We start from the raw sequence: 22,581 nt of genomic DNA, 5'->3' as shown, positions 1-22,581 counted from the left end.
GTATTTGTGCCCCCAGGGAGTTGCAGAATGGGGGTTTACCCCACTGCTGGCCCAGATTTCAAAACAATGCCCAAAGAAATCCCAAATCCCTATCACTTCCCACAAGGCTACTTTATTCAGGTTCTGCATCCGAGGAACTCTACCAACATTTGCCATTTCTAAAATCTAAAGGCCCAAGGGAATCCAGGGTGGTGTGGCTTGTCTGGATCCCAACATGTTTTCTTATCCAGACTTGTTATGAAGGAGGTGTTCAGAAAATGTGGCACTCACTGAGCTGATGTATTATGTGTTTAGAACTCTGAAAATATATAGCAGAAAACCCTTGCATCTATTTTGAACGTTCAGGTAGACATACCTCAGAGGCACACCAAAAACAAGATGCAAAACATATAACACTTGACAATGAGAAGTCTAAAGTTGGTTGAGTCAGACACTCAATGGAAATGTTGAAGTATCGTGCTATAAACATATGTAGTTGGAGTGCTTCAGAACTTTAACTCTGTGTAAGTTGGTAATGGAAAGATCCAGTTAAATTGTAAGGACTGAAGTGCTTATCATGGACAAAACTGATATTTTGCAACCAATTATCTGCATGCTAGGGTCAAGTTAAAACACTAGAGGCATGTGCTTAGAAGTTTGTTTTCCAAAAATGTAAAGGTGATAGCTTCACCAATGTGGATGGCGAAACTACAGAACTCTCAAAATTACTCACTCTAGAATGAGCGACCTACTTCACGAGGGACAGAAGGGATGCTTTTGATGGAATCTGGGAATTCTTTGATTAACAGCTATGAATTTCCTTTACATCTATATATTGGCTTCTACAGCCTGCTAAATTTGGAACTCTGCGTTATTCTTGATCTACCTCAGTAATAGTATATAATGTTAGATAGATGTATTTCAAAGGGGTTACAATTGATGTTTCAAAATACTTATAAAGAAATTAATAAAAAAATAGAAGTCTTGTTTCATAGGTTTCTATGCTGGAGCAGGATCCAGTTTAGAGGCAGTTGGTCTTAATACCATGGTTAACAAAATTAGTTTCTCTAGGAACATTTGTTGGTGGTAGAAGTCTCACATCTTTATAAGGTAGCAGGAATTGAAGACAAACCATGGGAGCCAAGGGGTTATTATGATTTCTCAAACATGAACTATAATTTGATTCTTTTTTATAAGAAACTACACTTAGACGCAATTGTTGCACTTTTACATATTTGTCAATATCGCACCCTTTAGCTAAATCCTTGCCATGCATGTTTGAAATTTGGCACTTGAAAGTATTTCTTATCAAGATTATTTTGTTTGATTCACCAAAGACTAAGGACCTGATTCGGAGTTTGGTCGGCAGGATACTGCACCCTGAGTGCATAAATGGGCAATCCCTTTTATTGAAATTCTGCGCAACCTGAAAATGTTGACAATATTGAAGGGGATGCAAGCAATTTGAAATTGCAGACGAAAATGCACTTGTGATGCCCTATTTTAGCCTACGGTCTAAGATGAAGACCATAGGCATTCATGGTGAATTGAGAAGAAATCATAAATAGCTATGGTTTGTTCATGAACATAATCTCAAGGTGTGCTACTCCAACAAGAATCACGAGCTTTAGATCAGCCTTTAGGTGATTCAAAATTGGAAATAATTGCATTGGTGAGTAAATTGAAACAGGGCCAAAACAGTTCAATATACCCTTCAGATAACTGCGACATGGGGACTGTTACTTGTGTGCTTTGCAGAACAGATCACTTGCATAACTATCTCCACATGGATCTTAAGTCATCAATGAAGGAATTTTAAAGAGTCACAGATCCGATTCTTAAAAACAGTCATAAATATAAGCATGCAGATTTCTGACATTTGCAAAGTTAAGACTTGAAATGTGAGCCAGTTGTAGCTTTTCAGAAATAATCCTAAAGTTTTTTGTGAAATCCTTTTTCATTTGCTAACGTTTTTCTTTTTTTCCACCTGAGGAAAATATTTTCTCACCCGCTCTCCTAACCCCCACCAATTTTGAATGTGTTCGAAACTGCTAAGCACCATCGAAAGGAATTTGCTACTTCCCTTTTGCAGGAGTAAATGTCTGACTATTTCCAACAAGGAAAAGGGTCCCAAAAAAAGTTGAACGTTTGACAGGGTTTAGAAGTGTACAGGGGCATGGCCATCTCGAAAAAAAACAGTCCTCCCCCTCCCCACACACACAAATATATTTACTTGCATGGCAAACTCTGTAAAAAAAAATACCTTTAAATGTTTGACACTGGCTTCTTTGAATTACAAAAGCTGTTTTGCACTAGTAACAGTCTGTAAGTCAGACATAAATGTGCAAATAGCTTGATGAACCAGGCCAGTAGGTCTTTCCTGAAGATCACAGTCAAGGCTGGACTGGCCGAACCTAGCATTGGGCTTTTCCTACGGACGCTTGAAAGGAGGGGTGCCTTTTCATTACTGGGGCGGGTTTTGCAGCAGTACAGTAGTTTTAAAAGTGCTGCAGAGTTCCTTGTATATCCAACAATTTTCAGGCAACAATAAAAGTGCCAAGATTGCTCTGGTGATTAATGAGCCTGCTGAAAAGAGATCGAGTTTTGTCTAATGGCAGTTTTGACTCATCAAAGGCTGCACAGAGTGTTAATATGCCTGCTGCAAAGAGTGTACTATGCCAATCACAGGACAGCATTTTATGTGCATAGATCAGTAGGGTACTGCTTTTCTCACAGAGATCCTTTTGTAGCTGTGTAGTAATCTACAGTCATAATTTAGGTTAGAAAGTTCGTTTTCTATCCCAGTCTTTCATTATCCTAATTTTTGCTAAAAAGGGTTTGTTTGTATAGAAATAAATCCTTATTAGTAAAGTCAACCCTAACCACTGTGTCACGTTCTGACCCTGACCAAGCACCCTTAAAAATGCCTGCCAGCATGGATGACATGTGAATCCTACAACTTGTAGTCTCCTTTCTCTAATGTCACATTTTCTGTACAATGATTTACACACATATGATTCATTGTCTCTGTATGCGTCTTAAGTAAAAAGCTCTGACACCCTAAACTGGTATGGGAGACACTATAAAACACGTGAAATACATGTGAAAGCGGGGCTACGGAGAGATGAAAGGCACTATTGGAGGGTGATAGTGAGGGAATCGTTGAAGAGCCCCAATAAAGATTGCCGTATCCTGGTGCACTGTAAGGTCATCATTTACTATGCTTTTAAAAAAATACAATTGAATATATAATTAAAAATATGTTGTAGAATGCACCTTTTTTAAACAAAATTCCCTCATTTTCTTGGCAGGAGAATCCCCCCAACTCCCCTTGTATTAGTCAGGCTTGCTTGGTGCGCTCGCTCGCTATGCACCGTAGGGGGGCTGGCCTGATAAATATAGCCAGGGCTGTTTTGGGTTCCCAGTCTGGCCCTGATCACATTTGTCAGACTGCTTTGTCCAGAAGGTATAATCTGCATAAAAACTGAAATAATCTTCATTAAGCAGCAATTTATTTAGACGGTGCATGTTTTACTACAGACAAAGGGGGTTCTACTACATGAAGCTTGAGACTATTTTTTCTGCATTCATACAAACAAAAGAAGACATTAAACTGAGCCACGTTACCCAAGGTTTTCCAGTTGGGCGATTTATTGAACAATTTTATCATTTGGTATCTTTACTGGCTAAATAATGCGAATGGAGCATACTGATTTTGTTCAATATCTCAAATTCTAAAGATCAAAATAATCTGAGAAAAAGCTTATTTGCTTTATTTGTTAAGACATAAGCAGAAAATAAAGGGCAACACCATGTTGTTCCAATTTTGTTGTACACAAAATCTTTTTTATTTATTATCACTAGTCAGTCAAATATGTTGGCTGTATTGCTTATTGCGGATTTAGGGAAAAGGTGCAAATTGATAGAATTCATAGTGCAGTGTTAGCATGACAATACAGTTGAGAAAATTCACTTAGTATATTACACAGTAAGCAACACCTAGCAAGTGAGATTCCTTAGTCATATTCTGATGAGCAAAGAATTCTGGATGAATAAGCCGTTTTTACATGGCTTTACTATGGCGTCCATCATCATGGGTCTAAATCATGGATCCTGATGCATGCTTATTTGTATTTTTCATCAAATTGATAATGTTTTGTCTTTTTGAAGGTGAGGACATCATTTTTCTGTGCCATGATTTTAGCTTATGTGGTAAAGAGTGCAAGAAACCAGAGTACAATTCTTATAAAACCTATCTTATATTTCCAATAAAAGTGGACTTATTCAAAGCTCACATCCCATGAACATCTGTCACAGTTTATTAAAAACCTTTTTAACATTAAATGAGTAGTGTGATGGCTTTTTGTGATTTTTTTGTGGTGTGCTTTGCATTGTGCCTTCAATTCAATATACTATCTATCCAGTACTGCTGAGCCTGTCACAACCTCACCGTCTCCCCACATGCAAGCATTTGAGCCTGTCCCCTATACCCCAGTATTTTCAACATTTGAGCAAAACATTGCATTTCCCTTCCAACTTTCCTGTGAGATATCGACATCCAAGAGCATTTAACTAGCATAAATGAAATAATGGAGATGGAAAAATGGGTAAATGAGTTTCTCTACAATAATAAAATTAGAGCGCTTCATATGGTGCTTTTGATCACTGGTCTACACCCAAGCAAATTCTGCTCTTAATTTTTTTTATTTATTTTTGGAGCTTTATAAAGCACTTAGCGGCGAAGCCTTTCAGGTTCTTCAAAGCGATACAGGTGAGCAAGAGTCTGTGTAGTGCGTTTAAGGGGGAGGTTAAGAGTTCAGTCAGTGGGAGGGGAAATATTCTTCAATTTCTTGCCTCTTTCGTGCACACCACTGGTAATGGTGGTATGGAACAGTTCAGTTTTTAGTGCTTCTCTGTGCTTCGAGTAGTTTGGCTTTGCCCTCACCGATATCCCTCCATTTTAATTTTTTTATTAATTTGTTTATTGAAATCGTGGCACAAGTACAAATACAAGCAATCAGTGATAGAGTCACACAAAGCAAAGAAAAGTGTTATGAAGTGTTGTCATTGTGTGAATATACAATATTGATAGTCTTGATAACAGATATAACAGGTCTTTAGGGTGGATCCACCCAGCAATGTAATACAAATTAACAGAAAGCATGAGCATGTATGAAAGAGATCAGGAACAAGCAGAGGAGGGATATGGCCCGGGAGAGGGTAGGCCCACTACAGACAATATCCAGGTACGGCAAGCAGCACTTTCTCAGAAGGCTACTAAAAGGCAATTTTCTATCATACAACTGCAGCCACACATCAATCAGCACTCCCCAAGGTGAACAATCAGCTCACTCATCTAAGTGGACAGAGTCAGCAGAGCTCCGCAGGTGCATATAGGTCTGGAAGGGCTCCCAAATATCTCGCAGGTAAGCAAGGATAGACATCAGGTCACAGAAAGCAGTCAGTTGGCCATGGCAGTACACAGTATCGTGGGACCAGTCTTGTCTTCCAGACGGAGGCTCAAGCAGCGTCCCCAACACATCACCACTTGCCGCTTGCCCAGCAGCAGCAGGAGCGAGACCAGCCCACGGAACTACAGGGGGACCTCCTTAACATATCCCCATAAAGTCAGAAGAGGGGTACGCTCCAGTCGTAGCCGAGTCTTGACATTCAGTGCGTCCAAGAGGGACTCCCATTATCTACTAACTCTAGGGCATTCCCATGCTAAATGCAAGAAATTAGCGCACATCTCGGTTCATCCACCAATCCATGCCTACACAGCCATTCTGGGGTCCTATACAGTGATATCCCTCCATATTTCATCCTTTTGCATTATTGTTGCATGATAAGGCTTGCTTTCGATGAGAATACATATTTGTTGGGGCATCCGTGAGCATTGATTGAACGTAAGTGTGTGTGTAATGCATATAATGTGAATGACCTTTGGAGAAAATTTCTATGGTCTCATCGGTGAAGGAGTTCAGGGGGGGTTATTTACTAATGGACATGCAGGCGCTTACTCAGTGCTGCACAATTTTGGGCTGCACCCGTGGGTTTTTATAATGGTAAGTAAATCAGTGCAGTGCTCTGCACCAATCATTGATAAACCCTTACCATCTTAAACTGGTTGACCTTTCTAACTGCCACCAATGAAACTCCCTTTGAGCAATCACAATATCTTGACAGTCTGAGGACTATTCCCTTCAGGTACTATCTTTCCAATAATGCTCCAGAAGGCAAAGACCCACTCCTGGGGCATCAAACATCAATACAGCACAGCATGAATGCAACAAACTGGCACACTTTGTGTGATACCCCATAATTCTAAGTATTCTACATATATAAACAACAAGGCTTTTCTATCCACTATCTTGTCTTTGAATTAAGTGTCCGTGTCAAGAATGCTACACACACGTCTTGAGCGCTCAAAATCAGAGCCCTGGCTCACCTTTCTTGTGATGTCTTCAGGTTGTGAGTGTGTTGCTCATGGACACCTACAAGCAGCTTTTTCAGCAGATCACACTGCTGGTTTAGATGACTATCTCGAAGCTCTTGCTCTTCTGCGGTATGCGTGTTAACCATTTCTGACCATTCTTTTGTCTGCTGTGCCACAATATCTTTTACCTGTTGAAAGGAAGAAGATGAATAAAATATAGATAAATATATGGTAGTGAACAAGCATCAGCGATACGTCGGTCTAAATACAGTGTCTAGTGCGCACTGGCTCTATTTTGTAAGTCCCAAAAAGTAAAAGCCATGCTTAAATGAATCCAATATAAAGATTAGAAACTGTTAGTTAACTAATTTTTGTTCTTTAATTCTTAGCAGTGTTTTAATTGGTGCCTGGCTGTATTTATTTTCGTGTGAATTGTGACTACGTTTTGTGCTCCACAATAGTAAAAGCACATTATTGAAGACAACATTGCACATTTAATTTACTTGGAAGTCCCTATTAAAGTGGTACTAGACGTACCCAGGGCCTGTAAATTAAATGCTACTTGTGGGCTTGCAGCAGTTATTGTGCCACCCATTTAAGTAGCCCTTTTAAACATGTCTCAGGCCTGCCATTGCAGCCTATGTGAGAAGTTTTAAACTGCCATTTTTACCTGGCAAAATAAACCATTTATCAGATATAAACCTTCCTTTTTAATACACAATATTCAGCCCTAGGGTAGGCCCTAAACAGCTTATTTGGCATTCAAAAAGTTGCACCTGTACTTTTAACTTTTACATGTCCTGGTAGTGAAAAACTCTTCCATTCATTTTTCTCTACTGCAAGGCCTACGTCTCCTATAGGTTAACATCGGGTTGCCTTATTACATTTAATAAGTGGTAACTTCTCATTGGGAACAGGTCAGCATTTCATGCTTGGTGTCTGAGAAATTGTAGTTAAAAATCCTTTTTAATGGTAAAGTTGGATTTTAAGTTACAATTCTGAAAATGGCACTTTTAGAATGTTTGTATTTTTTTGTCCTATTGATTTGGTTCCTAAAGTCTGTTCCTGAGTGACATGACATGTAGTTGGCACTTGGACTTTGTTATTCTTCCCAGACAGCCATACAGTAGGGGGATTCGGTGTGCCTGGATAGGCCATCAACTAGCAGTAGGGAGGGGTGGAGATTGGTGCAGCCTCACATGAACTGAATAGGCTGTGTCCTACCTTCACACAAAAGACTTGTCACCACTGCATTGTTCATGCATCCAACTTATAGCCAAGGCAGGGGATGCTGGAATCCTGAAAACTTAAAAGGGAATTCTCTATAAATGTCACCTAGTTCAAAAAAGGCACCAGATATAAATAGTAGACCATCAGATGAACTCTTTAGTGCACTCCTGGACCTGTGGATGCTACAGGAGAAAGACTGCTGGCTACTTTGCTGGCAGAAGGCATGTCACTCTCCTACCCTGCTACTCTGCTGATCTGTGGCCTGTTGCCCTGCTTGCTGAGAAGGAAAACTGGACCTGCACCCTTCCTCCCATGCTGAAGTGACGCCAAGCACCAGCCAGCTGACCTCGTGTTTTGAGCTGCAGGGACATAACAAGCTCCAGAGACTCTCTGAAAGGGCCCAGCTGCCTGGACCTGGTGCCTAGAACTGTCTGAGCCCCGCTGTCCTCTACTAGAGTGAGTTTGTGATCCCCAAGAGGTGCCCTTCAGGTCCTCGACCCTTGGTGTCACATTTGTGGAGCTCTCTCCCCAAGAAAAGGAGAAATTCAAAAGATTTTGGCGCTTTGAGACCACCAACGGGCCCGTTTGTGGCAAAATCTTGCCATCCATGCTGCCTGCCAAGCAAAGCTCTGGTGGACCCTACTCTTTGTGCCATAGCGACTGCGAATGATGCCCAGCAGTGGAAGATCTGCACTTTATGCGACAACATCGACAGCTTGCGGTGACCGCAAACGCAAAGCTCCAACAACTACCATTTTAGATGCTTGACAAGGTCTTCGCACAACAGCAACAACCGTCTGTGATGCCCGGCCTGCTCTTCGTGTTACATTGACGACCATCTGTGATGCTTTCCCTGCTCCTCACCGCCCCTTTCACCATGAACAGAACTGTTCGCGCTGGACTTTTTTAAGGTAACTCTTTCAGTGGGATTAACCCCGTCCCTGGACCTGGCCCGCGTTCCATCCTGGTTGACCTGAACTTGTGACTTTTACCCGGTCTCGCATGACCATATAACAGCAAGTGTCATTTTGTGCATTTCAGCACTTCACTTACCTGAAATCTTTAAAATTGCATATCTCCGGTTCTACTGAATGGATGTTTGTCGTTTTGATGTCAAATAATTTATTACATTTTACTCTACTTGTCTAAATTGCTGTGAGATTTTTCTTGTGTTGTGTTTTCACTTTATTACTGTTTAAAGTGCTGCATAAATACTTTACACTTTGACTCTAAGTTAGGCCTGATTGCTTGGGCCAAGCTACCAGAGAGTTAAGCAAGGTTAATTTTGGGTTTGCTCATGACTTCGCCGTGACAAAAATTGTGGTTGCTGCTTGAGTAGGGTTTAACCCCTCTCAACCAGTAAGTCAATTTCCAACAACACTGGATAGATTCAATGAGAATGTATGCCACTGGATGAGGCTAACTCTCACTGTCTAATGACAAGCGACTGGTAGCAGGTGATGACACTTCCAACGTTCCTCTACCTTCTTTAAACCAAACCCTAGTGGGTCCAAGATTATGTTTTCAGCACCTAAAGACTGAATTACAGCTATTACATTGGGAAGGGGTACCCTGGTGCTCAGAGGATTTCTATTCAGACGCTGAGTCAGAGAGTGGACAATGGTGGAACAGCCTAGCCTGATGTTTGTAAATAATATTGGGAATTTCAATGAGTAACTGCAAATGAGTTGCTTTTTCATCACAGGATGAGCCCTCCCGTAGGGTTTCATTGGGATCCCATGACAATATGCATGCTCTGTATAGCAAGAAGCGACGGACAAAACTATCTAAATACACTTGGTCAGTAGTGAAGGTATGGTAAGTTGTAAATGCATGCCTGGACTGAACAAACATGTTGACAAAATGCACCCCACCTGTGGGACAATGAGACCCTTCAAGAAGTTAGGTGATTGAAGGAATTTACAGAATGGGTCCTCATAGATATCAGTGTGCTAGTGAAAGTTTGTAAGTGATCTAGAATGGTGTGAATAGAACACATCAAGAATGAATATAGACTAGCAGACACAGAGATATTCTGCAATCTACTACTGCAACATGATTTAGCTGCCGGTGTCCGACAAGATACCCTAATTGACGTTTTTCCCCAATCGGATCTTATTAAAAGAAAATACAACATTCTAAAGAATGCAGAGTGTCAAATCCAATAGGACTGTTTGTAACCTCTGCCTCAGATGTTCTGGTTAGTTAGAAACATTTTATATACATTATGGTTGTGTCTGCACATACAGTCCTTCTGAGATGGGTTCAAGTTCTGTCTATCGCAAGTGAGGAGCCAAGAAAGTTTAAGCAATTCTGAGGTGCAGTGGGAGAGCATCAATGCTTCAGCTGAACAGACTGCTTAAGCAAGAGGAGAGATTACCCAGACCTGCAACCTGAAACAGTAGGGTAATGCAGAGTTGACTTATAGTGCTTCACCCTGACCTGTTAGTCTACCAGCAGTACATTGTTAAGATTACAACAATGCTCTTTGTAAAAAAGGGTGATGCGTCTCTACTTATTGAGTTAAGTGCATGATGACTGCTCTCTTTCATGGGCTATGGTAATCAGTATATAGTTTAATGGTTTTAAAAATGAAAGAATGCTTTCTACCGGTCACCTTTAAAATAAAAAACGTTTACTATTTCAATGCATGATGGCATCCAACCTGCGAATTCTTAGGGTGATTATATACTTTGCACTTTCAGTCATAGAGTGACTCCTTTAAGGGGCATGCTGTTATTGACAAGAGATAAGAATCCATTCTTATCATGAGTCTAAAGAAAAGGAAGTGGCTCATTAAAAACAAGTATTTCATTTAAAATCTGAGGATCAGTCTTATCTAAAAATGCACAAGGACCTTTTTTTTCAAAGACACTATTTCCTGTATACAGTAGTACTGGGTGGTGCAGTCACACTCTCAGTTTGCATAAGATCACACAAAACTACTTTGAGTATCGTTCTTAGAAATTATGGAATGTATGCTGTAATCTGTTATAAATTTTACAATTAATCATGGCAATGTACCCAAAATGCTTTGTGAAGAAGCATAACTTTGTTCAAAGAAATTGTTTTAATAATAGGGAGCACAGACTGACTTTTCATTGTATGGCAATATCTGTCTTCCTTGGCATTCTATTTATTAGTCTTGCTGTGTCCTTTTGGACTCTCCAAAACCTAGACCCCAACTTCTTTGAACAGTCCAAGTAAAGAATGAAATGTTGCCATAGTCCTACTTAGAGACAATACAGCTCTTACCATAGAAACTCTGTCCTTTTCATCTAGTAATTGAAGCAATCTACCGAATAAGTGTATTTAGTATGTGATGGTGTTAATAACTCTAACCATCTACACGTTTTTGTATAGGTCTTGTTCTAAGACAGTCCCCAGCTTCTTTAGATGGGCTTACAGGGACGATTCATTGAGGCAATTAAGGCATTACATACAGAAAATTCTGCCCAAGTTCACTTTGGTGTGTAGGGATAAATCAAGAATGGGTTTCCTCCAGCTATAGGTGTATGTCATGGATTCCCATTAGGTCATACTAATCATTTGGATTTTGACCATTTTCCTCACACTATTCAAGTGAGTGTACCATTAGATAGTGGTAAATCTATTCCTCTTCTATACCGAGGCAATGTAGCCATTACAGCTCAGAAAAGTATTTAATTAGATATAAATAACATATGCAAGCTAGCTCCCTAACTCCAGTCTGTAGGAAACTGGGTTACATATTGAGGGGGGTGGAACTTTATTCAAGAAGTTACCACAATTCTTTTTAGGGTGAAACACAAACAACCCCCAAATTAACCTGTGCTCAACCCTATGGTAGCTTGGCTCAAAAGCAGTCAGGCTTAACTTAGAGGCAATGTGAAGTGTGTATGCTGCACTCCAAACAGTAATAAAGTGACTATGGGGCACAGGGTCAAGAATGATTTGCATTTGGCTGGGTTCAAACTGGGTTGGCGTAGTGGGCAAAAGAACGATGGATTTAACCCAGATCTTTTGACTGGGGGAGAATGTTTGCATTGTCAGTATTCCGTCCATAATTTGTTTGCTGTAGCACAACAAAAGAAAAATCCCACACCGAAAATAGAGTATAATTTAATATATTATTTGAGATCAAATCAACAAAAATCCAACTAGTAGAATCGAAGCAATGCAGTTTTAAAGATTTAAGTGAAATAGTGCAAAAAAACATAAGCGCCAACTGGGGTTTTAAGGTCATGCCGAACCGGGACAAAGACACAAGCTCAGACTACGATGGAGTTACAGGGACACATTTAGACCCACTCAACAAACTGCCATAAATCCTGGTGTGCGGTGTGTGCAGTGTCGCTTTGCGAGGTTCCGCAGTAGGCCCTGGAGACACCAGAGGGTAGGGTGCAGTGTGTTTATAAAGCAGGACATGAACGTTTGCATGTACTGGTAGTGAAAAACTCTTAAATTCATTTTTCAATACTGCAAGGCCTATTTCTCCCATAGGATGACATTGGGAATTACCGTATCACATTTTATAAGTGTAATTTACAAATGAGAAGATATAACTGGTTCACGTTCTGTGCCTCTGGAATCCTAATTTAAAATTCTAACTTATGGTGAAGTCGGATTTTAAATTGCAGTTCTGAAAATGCCACTTTTAGAAAGTTGGCATTTTCTTGCTTTAGCCATTTGGTGCCTTGAGCCTGTTTCTGACTGCATGACCGGGTGGAGTTCGGAGGTGGGCTTTCTGTATTTTTCCTAGACAGCCACACACAATGGGAGCTTAGGTGTGACTTATGGGCCATCTTGGCAGGATGGGAAGGAGGAAGTGGGCGCCGCCTCATTTACACCTGAATAGGCTGTGTCCTGTCCACACACAGAGGGCTGCATACCCCCCTGTAGTGAGTCTGGAGCCAGGGCAGGAGGAAGAACATCTGTGTGCTTCAAAGGCATGTCTTTAAATTCTTCCTTATTTCAAAGGCACCACTGGGTATAAGTACTAGACCTCAGACACCACCACATCAGTGCACTTCTCTACAGGATTGCTATGCTGCTAAAAGGACTGCCACTTTGCTGGACTCCTGCTTTGCTGTGCTGACCTGCTGCCCTCTTCTCAGGGTGAAAAGACTGGACCTGTATCTCTTGAACCTAGAGTAACTACGGGGGCTAGTTGGCTGGCCTTCTGATGTAAAGCTTCAGGGACTTAACAGGCTTCTCACATCCGTGCATCTGCACCTGGACTCATGAGCCTAAGGTGCTTACCAGCAGATCCGAAGCATCTAATCTGCTGAGTGGCACATCCTCGAACCGAACAGACACTTCTCCTTGGCTGAGTAGTGATTCCTCAAGCAGAACCAATGCATCTCTGCTGTCTCACAGTCTTCAGAACCGACACATCGCCGACGGTACGGCACATCTCCAGCCCAGGTCCTAGCATCCCTCACTAATGCCAGCTCGACGGTGATACCAGCCTCCACATCGCAGCCTCACAGCTTCTCAGAGGTGACATATCGCCAACTGCTTGCCACATCCTCGATGCCCAGACTTCGCATTACAAGCCCTGTCAACAGGGTCCTCAAAGTTGATGAACAGGACCTTGCGCCGCAGCACTACCACCTCTTGGAACCGATGCATCGCTTCGGCTGCATAACTCTTTTTTCATATCAGATCTACGCAGAGCTCTCCAACCAGGATTTAAGGTACTTTATTCAGCAGGCCCAACTGGGTCCCTGTAGCTAGTACACACTCCATCATGGTCGGCCTGAACTCGTGACTTTGTCCTGGTCCGGAGTGACCATGTACCCCTTAAAGATAAAAGGTTGTATGTTTGTCCAACCTTAAATTGTAGGCTCATTCACAGTGTCAAAACTGACTGCTTAATGTCGTCTAGAACTTGTGACTTTGTTCTCGTCCGGCACGACCATGTACCCCTTAAACATAAAAGGTTGTTTGTCCAACCTCAAATTGTAGCCTTATTCACAGTGTGAAATCTAAGTGCCTAATGACTTCTACTATCTGCATGCATTCTTATTATGGAGGCTGCAGTGTAACAGGCTGCAAAGGTACAATACAGCTTAAATTTATTTGAAAAAACACCTAGTGAATTGAACGAAATTAATAGTCCAAAAGAGCCTACGGATGATAAAACAATTTGAATCAACACAGAAAAGTCAAAGCTGGAAATATGTGAATAGAACATACCAAATCATAAATTGGTTACACAGAAGACTTAGGACCTGATTACGAGTGCCCTACATATCGGAAAGTCAAAACAGTCAATCTTTACCAATGGAAAAAGGCATGGAACATATCACGACATGAAGATTTTGGTTTGGTAAGCTCCATTTATATGGGTGAAACTGTTAAATGGGCAAATTGATTGCATCTGACCCCCAACTTGGTTCAAATCTGCGACAGCCCTACACACAACCTGGGCAAGACCTTAGATCTGATCATTGCTAAGGCCAACTCCATTCAACATGAATCTATCGTTCCCTGTGACTGGAATGACCACCACCGCATCACCTTCATCATCACTGAATTGGTGAGGTCACACAAAGCTCAACTAAAGAAACTCAGACTTTGGAAAAGGAGCACTTGAAACATAAACCATAACGAACTGACATCCCTCAGCAATAACATCTTGCCTCCTCCGGTGGACATGTCTGATGTCCATGACCTTACAGACCACAACAACAATGCCATGATGAACATTCTTGACACAATTGTGACCTTACAGCTAAAATAAAATATCCACTAAATACTCCAAGCCATTGTACAATGGTAACCTAAATGAAGAAAGATGCAATTTGAGACTAGCTGAAGAAAAATGGAGATTCTCACCGTCCCTCGAACATCTTAAACACTTGAGATCTCTGAGGAACATCTACAACAAACGCATCAGAAATGTAAAACAAATTTCTTTAGAAACCAACTACACAAAGCCAGAAATCACATAAACAAGCTATTCGAAATTGTCAGACTACAATCTAATGGACATCCCAACCCTTCCAATATTGGATCTAATCCACACCCAAACTTCGAGGGATTTGCCTTCTTCTTCCTGGAAAAGACAAAAAAGATTGAAAAGGATCTTCAAACGGCAATAGAGCACATTCCGTTCATCCCGATAATCATCCCCCACCCTCCGCTGTTCGCTCAGCCCTCACATTTACCTGGACACCCCCCAAAAACAACGCCTTGTGGAATACATAAAACACTTTGATGAAAACGCCATTTCAATTCTAACAACACTTGAACTGTCAAATCACTTCTGCGACCCTTTGACATCTAACTTCTTCAATGAGATCAGAACTTTCTGTCTTTGGACCAAGATAGTGAATGCTTCACTAATTCAAGGCGCTATACCTGACTGCCTAAAATCCGGGCAGGTAACTCCTATTCCAAAAAAAACCACAGTGGATCATGCGGACCCAAATAACTTCTGTCTCATTTTCACCATTCTGATTCTAGCAAACCTCCTCGAGAAACGTGTCCATGCCCAATTATGCAATCACGTAGAGCAATTGCGATTAATAGACCAATTCCAATCCGGCTTCTGTCAGGGTCACAGCACGGAAACAGCCCTTACACACATAGTTGATGATGCGCTAAAAATGCTAGATCAGAATGAATCCTGCCTTCTAATCCTCCAAGACCTCTCCTCAGCTTTTGATACGGTCAGACACAACACTTTGCTAGACTTACTTGAACGCAGGATGGAGTTATAAGGGACCGTTCTACACTGGTTCACCTCGTTCCTCCACAACAGAACTCAAAGAATCAAGATAAACTCATCCCTGTCCAATACCGCTCTAGTCACATTAGGAGTCCCACAGGGGTCCACCCTGTCACCTACTCTCTTTAACTTGTTCATGGAGCCTGTAAACGAAATTCTGAAACTATCTAACATCCAATACCACATGTATGCAGATGAAACCCAACTATACCTTAAAATCGCTCCACCTGAAGATATCCTATCCCGCAACACAACTCTGCAAAAAACCCAGACCTGGCTGACCCAAAACCACCTCAAGCTAAATGTGCTCAAAACCAAATTCCTCTTTATTGTGCCACCCAAACAATCCCTTGACATTGAAGAATGGATGAAGCATCTAACAGCTCCAAACTGCCTTCCACACATTATAGATTTCACAAGATCACTGGAAATAACACCCTTGACAAGAATCTTAACATGCAGGAACATATCAATTCATGGACCAAAGGAGCAAACTTTCAAATGAACGTGCTAAGAAAAATAAAGCCCTTCCTCCCACTTGACAACTTCAAGTCAGTGGTACAAGCTCTAGTTATTGCCAGGTTGGACTATGGTAGTACAACTCTCTGCCGTCCGCCTTGATCTAGGTTGGCTCCTCGAAGGGCATCCCTTAATACTGCTGCAAAGCTCATCACAAGATCCAATAGAAACAACCACATCATTCCTGATCTGAAGCCGCTAAACTGGCTCCCATATGAGGCAATGGACACAGCTGAAAATTGCCTGCAAGACCCACAAAGCCCTACACTTCAACACAGCAAAGTACCAAGCTGAAAAATTGGGGCTGTCTGGTGGCTGCAGTTCCTCTAGAAGCTCAAGCACCCTATTGTTGAAACTCATAAATTCTTAAGAAAACAAATCCTACAACAGAACATTCTCGGGAATGGCCAGAGAATTTGGAACTCCCTGCCTCCTGAAATCAGACTGAACCCTTCAACTACATTATTCAGAAAAGAAAATGCTTGTGATGAACAAATTTCCACCCTTGAACCTGTTGCCTCTTATAGCTGTTAACTGAGATGACGCAGTTTCTGCACATATGGTTATTACTCCCCTGCAGTGTTCTTGATTTTTTAATCTACTGGCCTTCTCTTGATTTATACATGCACTGTAAACATATATGTTTGTTGATTGTTCTACCTGTTTCTTCTTTGCCTAAACATATGCAAAGCACTCTGATACCCTCTAGGGTCAAGTTTGCGCTATAGAAAACTTTATGAATAATAAAAAATAAATAAACAAATGATTCCCAGGGTATCCGTATTTATCGGATCCTTTATATAACAATCCAATACTGGGGTACTCATAATCTGGCCAACAATGTTTTAAGGCACACTGTGATAATTCTATAGCAATTGTCTCTAGTTGTAGAGTTGTCGGCACCGCCTTAAATCACTTCTTGGTTCGGGAAAATGTGGACAAGTTCATATCGGTTCTAGCTAGTACAAACAAGTTCAAAAGCATAATACACATGTAGCACTCAACTAAAAGTACAAAATATTCCATAATGTTAAAATGGTGTCTCCTGAATAAATTGCTGATGTGTGCGTGGCCAAAATGTAGGCTGGCTGACCAATGCCTCTTTAGCAATAAAGAAAAAAAGCCTTCGCAAGGCAGTAGTACTGACCTTGACAAGCTGATGCAATAACATGGTAACTTTAGAAAACATTGCTTGATGTGGATATTTTACTAGCGACAGGTTTGATTGGTTTTTTTTTAAACCTTTCAGTTGTGCCACACATTTAACCATTGTTTTTTGTGATGGTGACAAGACGAAATAATCACCCAAACAAGCACTGAAATTGGATGCAGTTACTATGTCATACAGTCACTTAAACACTTCATAATTGCAATTTTAAATAGGAGACAGGGAATAAATTACCATCTAACTGGGCACCTGAAGGCCAGGCAAAATAAGTTAGCTGTTTTTAAAGTTAATATTCAAAAATAAAATGAAAGAAGCACACCCTGAAAGGACTGTTTTTAAGAGGATGCGAACAATGTTTACACTCTGTGCAGTAAACCAAACTGAAGGAAACCAGTAGGTTAAGTGGGCTCGTGTACTGTAGCATGCTATATGCTGTGGATAGAAGCAAAAGGAAAATGACAGTTCAACAGACCAGTGGATGAAGAAAGCTGACCAAGCGCCCTTCTGTATATGCATATGTATGCTTTGTTTGGCAAACAATAGTCTGGTAACACAGATAATGTCTCAATGGCCAGGCCTACAACGGAAGACCTGATTTAGAGTTTTGTGGTAACAGAAAATCCTCTGAATCTGGAGAAAGTGCACATTTCTCCATTGGCTTACCCTCTGTATCTAGCATGTTATTCTGGAGTTTCAGAATTATCTAGAACTCTTGACATGCCTCTTTTAGTCATTTAGGCACAGGGAGGTATGTTAGATTATCCAGATGTCAACAACTCATGGACATTCTCCAAATTTGACATTGTTTCCAGAGCCACTTTTCAACCTCAGGTTGATCTTGTGTCAGAAGCATAGGCCAGAAAATTACAAGTGAAAATTATAAAAAGGTGTCACAGAAATCTGCAAAACCTGTTGCCAATGCATCACACCTTTTACAAAAATATACGATAGCACCGCTGACCAAAGATTTATTTTACATTTAGAGGGGAAGAGTATGAGATGTATCTGTCTCTTGACTCTGGCAGGAGAGCACTGTAATTGCTGAGGGTTGGTAACATATGTGAGCAATACAGTAGTTTTTCTCCCAGTAGCTGATTGAGCCAATCCTTCTATGTTTTCATTTTTACAGTATTACAGAAATCTGGTGAACATTTTAGGTTTTTACTGAAAAGTTTTTGACTTCACAACCTACACTCTGTATTTCGTACACAAAATCATAGGTATGTTCATACCTCATTGAGACTGGTGAAATATTTAGTTCATGTATTACATGTATGAGAAAATATTAATTGCTTACCTTCGCTTTATGATTAGATGTCAGGGTCTGAACCTTTTGTTCTGTCTCCTTTTTCATTTCAGAACTGTTATTTACACTGAGAAAAATAAAAATAAATATTGATACAATTGAAAATATTCTAAATGGCCTATCTTGATCCAATTGTCAACATAACTAATTGGGGAAAGTGCCATAAATAAAATTTCTCACATACATATGCTTTGGCAATAGTCTTCTAAAAGAACATCCTCATTATGTACGAGTTACTTACCTTCGGTAATGATGTATCTGGTAGAGACGATTCTAGCCGCAGATTGCTTCACGTAGAATTTTTCCCAGGTATAAGACTGGATCCGGAAACGTTTTGCCACAGCATCCCTGCGCGCCGGTGGCGGGGCGACACCACGCGACTCCGCCCAGGCGTCGTCCGCGTACGTGACGTCAGCGAGGTCACATACAACCCGCCTCGGCAGGCCCACGTCAGTTTTCTTTGGAGAACTTTTCCGCACCACAACGAGGAACCACCAGATAAAAACTGTGGGAGCATGGAAACAGTGTGCGAAGAGCAGAAAAATTGGAAAGGAACGGTGACTAACAACACCACCAGGGTAGTGCCAACACCGCAGACCCCAAGGGCAGGGAAAGAAGAAAGAAGAACAAGCAGAAACCGCGCAGCCACCCTGCCCGCACATAGACCAGCTCCCATCCCTGTGCCCCGAAGGGAAGAACAGGCATAAAAGTCATGGCACATGTAGGAAGCCCACCCCCTCATCCTGAGCAAGAAATAGGACCAGTCCCAAGACAGACAGGTACAACAAACCACCAAGCCACCCCAACCTAGAGGGCAAGCACCCACAAGGACAAGGGCAAGACATGGCCGGAGGACCTTCACCCAGAGGATAGCAATGGAAGTAAGGGAGGGGAGGGAGGACAAGGATATAAGCAATCCCCCCCCCCAAACCTGGAGTAGCCAGAGCAGCAGGGCACCGGCGCACCGAAACCCCATCCTCCAAAGAACCAAGGGAGGAATGAACCGCCCCCAGACGGAGCCAACCGTCAAGAACAAGGATGGCACTCACAGGAGACACAGCACCCCACCGGGAGGCGAGTACCGAAGATCAACCCAAGGGTCCTCGCAGAATAGGGGAGGAAGGAATCTGCGGCTAGAATCGTCTCTACCAGATACATCGTTACCAAAGGAAAGTAACTCGTACATCTGATAGAGACTGCTAGCCGCAGATTCCTTCATGTAGAATAGATACCCTAGCAATATCCCCTGGGAAGGAGGGTCTGCGAAAGGACCCCACCAGCCAAAGCAGAACAGAGAGCCCCACAGGGGTCCAAATCTGTGGACCAGGTAGAACCTTGCCCCTGCCAGGCCAAGGAAACCCCCACAAGTAGAACCCCACCGACCCCGAGGGGACGTAGGAGGGAAGGAAGGCTGAAGAGGCTTGTACACTCACAGCAGAGGAACCAAGGGCAAGAACGGAGAGGCTGAAGTACCCCACTCCCCCACAAGGCAACATAGCTTCTGCCAAATGTCATGACAGGAAGATGGAACAAGAAGAAGAGGAAGCCTAGTGGGCCCAAGGAAAAAAAGGAGAAGAAGGCGAGTCCATTCCAGATGGAGAGCAGTCTGCCAGCCAGAACAATGCCGGCTGTCAAGCCCAGAAGCAAGAACAGCCCGAGGCCCCAGGAAGACCAAATAGGCAACGCCTGGCAAGGGAGGACACAGGGACATCCCAGACCGCAGAACGGGAGCGGGGAGAGGAGTAGAGGCCGGGGCCACCACCACGAGTGGCCGCGCACATGACCTCAGGAAGCAAAAGCAACCTATGTAACCACCATGGAGAACAGGTACCCGAAGGTGACCAGAACCCTCCAGCAGAGCGCAAGCCATATGACAGCTACCATAACCCCACATAAGGCACGTGAAGTCCCAATATATGGGAACCCTCTTTGGAAGATCTTCCGCAGCAGAGGAAGAAACAAAAGAACCACGGGGGAAAAAAGTACCCCTGAAACAGGCTTGACTGCAGCCCAAGCAAAGCAGAAGGCCCAATTTCAGGGCCAAGTCTGCGCAACAACTCCTGCAGAACTCACACACAACAACAAAGGTGCCGTCCAGCAGCCAACAATGCCGAAGGCCCAAGGAAGGACGTAAACGGCCAGAAAAACATACTCCACAACTAGAACCACCGGCCTAAGATGGCCCAAAAGCAACCCTAATTCAGAAGTCGCTGAGGAGGGGACGGAGGAGGAGGAGGACGAAGCCCTGCCAAGAGCCTCTGGATGGCGGAGTCGGCCGGCGCATGAAACAACAGACTGAATTCAAATGGGAGATCAATGAGCCTCTCCCGAATATTTTCGGGGAGAGCGACTGAGGAAGCCATGGCCCGACCCAGCGCCTCAGAAACGTCCAGAGCAGAGCGGAGAATAAACGAAGCAAGCTCCCGGCCATCCAATGCATGGTGCCGCAAATCCACCTGAGCAGGCTCCTGGGACGCTGCAGACCCCAGAGACTCAGCCGGGTCCCACAAACAGGAGGAGGCCATGCTGGTCGAGGCGAAAATGTTGCGTCCCCAAGTGTCCAGCCAGCGGGCCTCTCTGGACGGCGGGGCCAACAGGGGCGACAGGGAGGGAAAAGCAGTCCGCAGAAGGGGACTGGCGGCAGAGGGGTGAACGGACAGGCATGCCGGGTCACGAAGCGTCGGAAGGTGCCGATGCAGAAGATGCGGAGGCACCGGGTCCCCGGAGGCAAGACGCCTCCAAGCCCTCGTCAAGGCAGAAAGGAGCGAACCTTCAAAGGGAAGCAAGATTTCCTTCCCACCAGAGCCCTGGTGGGAAGGAAAGTGAGCCACCGGGTCACCCATGCGTAGGATGCCCACAGCCGTGGACACCGTGTGAGCGAAGACCGCACCCGCATCCGTAGGGCCCCGCGGTGGAGAAAGCAGCTCCTCTGTGGGCAACGGCTTCAAACTAAGGCGGCCATCCCCGAGGCCAAGCGGAGCGGGCAAGGACCAGACCTGGAAGTCAAGAGGAGCCGACGAATGAGGGACCTGCTGCTCTTCCAACGAACAACCTTGCCTCAGGAAGGGCAGGGAGCCACCCTTTGACGCCGGTGAAAAGGACACCACACGGCGACCAGACTCCGAGAAGGACGATACCAATATGCAGCCTGCCTCTGGAGAAGAAGGAACGTCCGAAGACGAATCCGCAGTACGACCCCTGCGCGGAGCCATAGAGTCCGCTGCTTGAGGCAGGACACCGGCGCCATCCGGCGTCGCCAGGCAAGGGGCCTCCAAGTCACACCCGCACCGGAGACCGGAGTGGGGACCGGAGTAGAGCTGGAGCCGCACCGGCCCCTGAGCGGCGCTGGGACGGCGCCGGCCCGACCCCTGCTGAGGCAACCACCTGCATGGGGGAACGGGATGGGCCCGGGGAGGGGCCCGAAGCCCTCCGCCGGCCACGGCCCAGAAGAAGGCGATGGTCGCCCAGCAATCCCCGTGGTGGCCCCAGGGACGATACAACCTCTGACATGCCCTCCAACGAGGCAGCTGCCTGCGAGGGGGTACGAGAGGGGCCCGGAGAGGAACAAGGAGTCTGCCCTCGACCCGGAGCGGGACGAGGAGGAGCCACAGAACCCTGTGGCGCTGCACGCACCAGCCGCTGCCGGCGCCGTAGTGGCGTCACCTCAGCCTTAGACAGGACCACCCTGCCAAGGGACCGAGAGGGGCTCGAAGATGCGACCCGAGCCCCGGCGACCTCCCGCGACACCACTGGGACCCCCACGGGGGTTTGCGGCAAGGCAGAGACGCCGTGGCCTGAAGGAGGTGCCCCAGAGGAGCCGCACCCCAACAGCACCACATCCTTCAAGCCTAGATCCGACGTAGTCGGCGCCGGAGTCACCAGCGGCACCGCGGAGGGCCCTGCGCAAGGCGAGGGATCCGCCAATGCCCCAGGAGGGGAAGGAGGAGGAGACACCAGTGAGGCCTGCAAAGCGGCCGCATAAGTCTCCATCTGGACTCTCGATGCTCCAACACTGGGAAACGGTGGATAGGACAACAAGCAGGGCCGCATCACCCACGGAAAGTCCACGCCCCTGGTAAGACGGAAACCAGCCCCCAGGGACAAACTGCAACACTTACCCACCGGGGAGCGACGCTCATGTGACATCAGAGAAAGGCGAGGACTACGACCACGGCCGGATCTGAAGCCGTCCGGCGAAGCAGACCGTGGGGAGGACGTCGACCTGG

At 44.2% G+C, this 22,581-nt stretch overlaps 1 protein-coding gene across 5 annotated transcripts in view; it reads right to left on the bottom strand.

Moving 5' to 3' along the window:
- PLCB4 (phospholipase C beta 4) overlaps positions 1 to 22,581 on the bottom strand; it is a 1,018,018-nt gene that overhangs the window by 60,439 nt on the left and 934,998 nt on the right. For all 5 annotated transcript variants that reach the window (XM_085612653.1, XM_085612654.1, XM_085612650.1 and 2 more), the window contains 2 exons: positions 18,347 to 18,422; positions 6,428 to 6,603 (listed from right to left, as the gene is read on the bottom strand). In XM_085612653.1, coding sequence (XP_085468779.1) covers positions 6,428 to 6,603; positions 18,347 to 18,422 — 252 coding nt within the window. The remainder of the gene's footprint in view (positions 1 to 6,427; positions 6,604 to 18,346; positions 18,423 to 22,581) is intronic.

Source organism: Triturus cristatus, chromosome 6 (assembly GCF_964204655.1).
Source record: "Triturus cristatus chromosome 6, aTriCri1.1, whole genome shotgun sequence".
In the NCBI taxonomy this organism is placed as follows: domain Eukaryota; kingdom Metazoa; phylum Chordata; class Amphibia; order Caudata; family Salamandridae; genus Triturus; species Triturus cristatus.
This window is presented reverse-complemented; position numbering and strand designations above follow the sequence as displayed.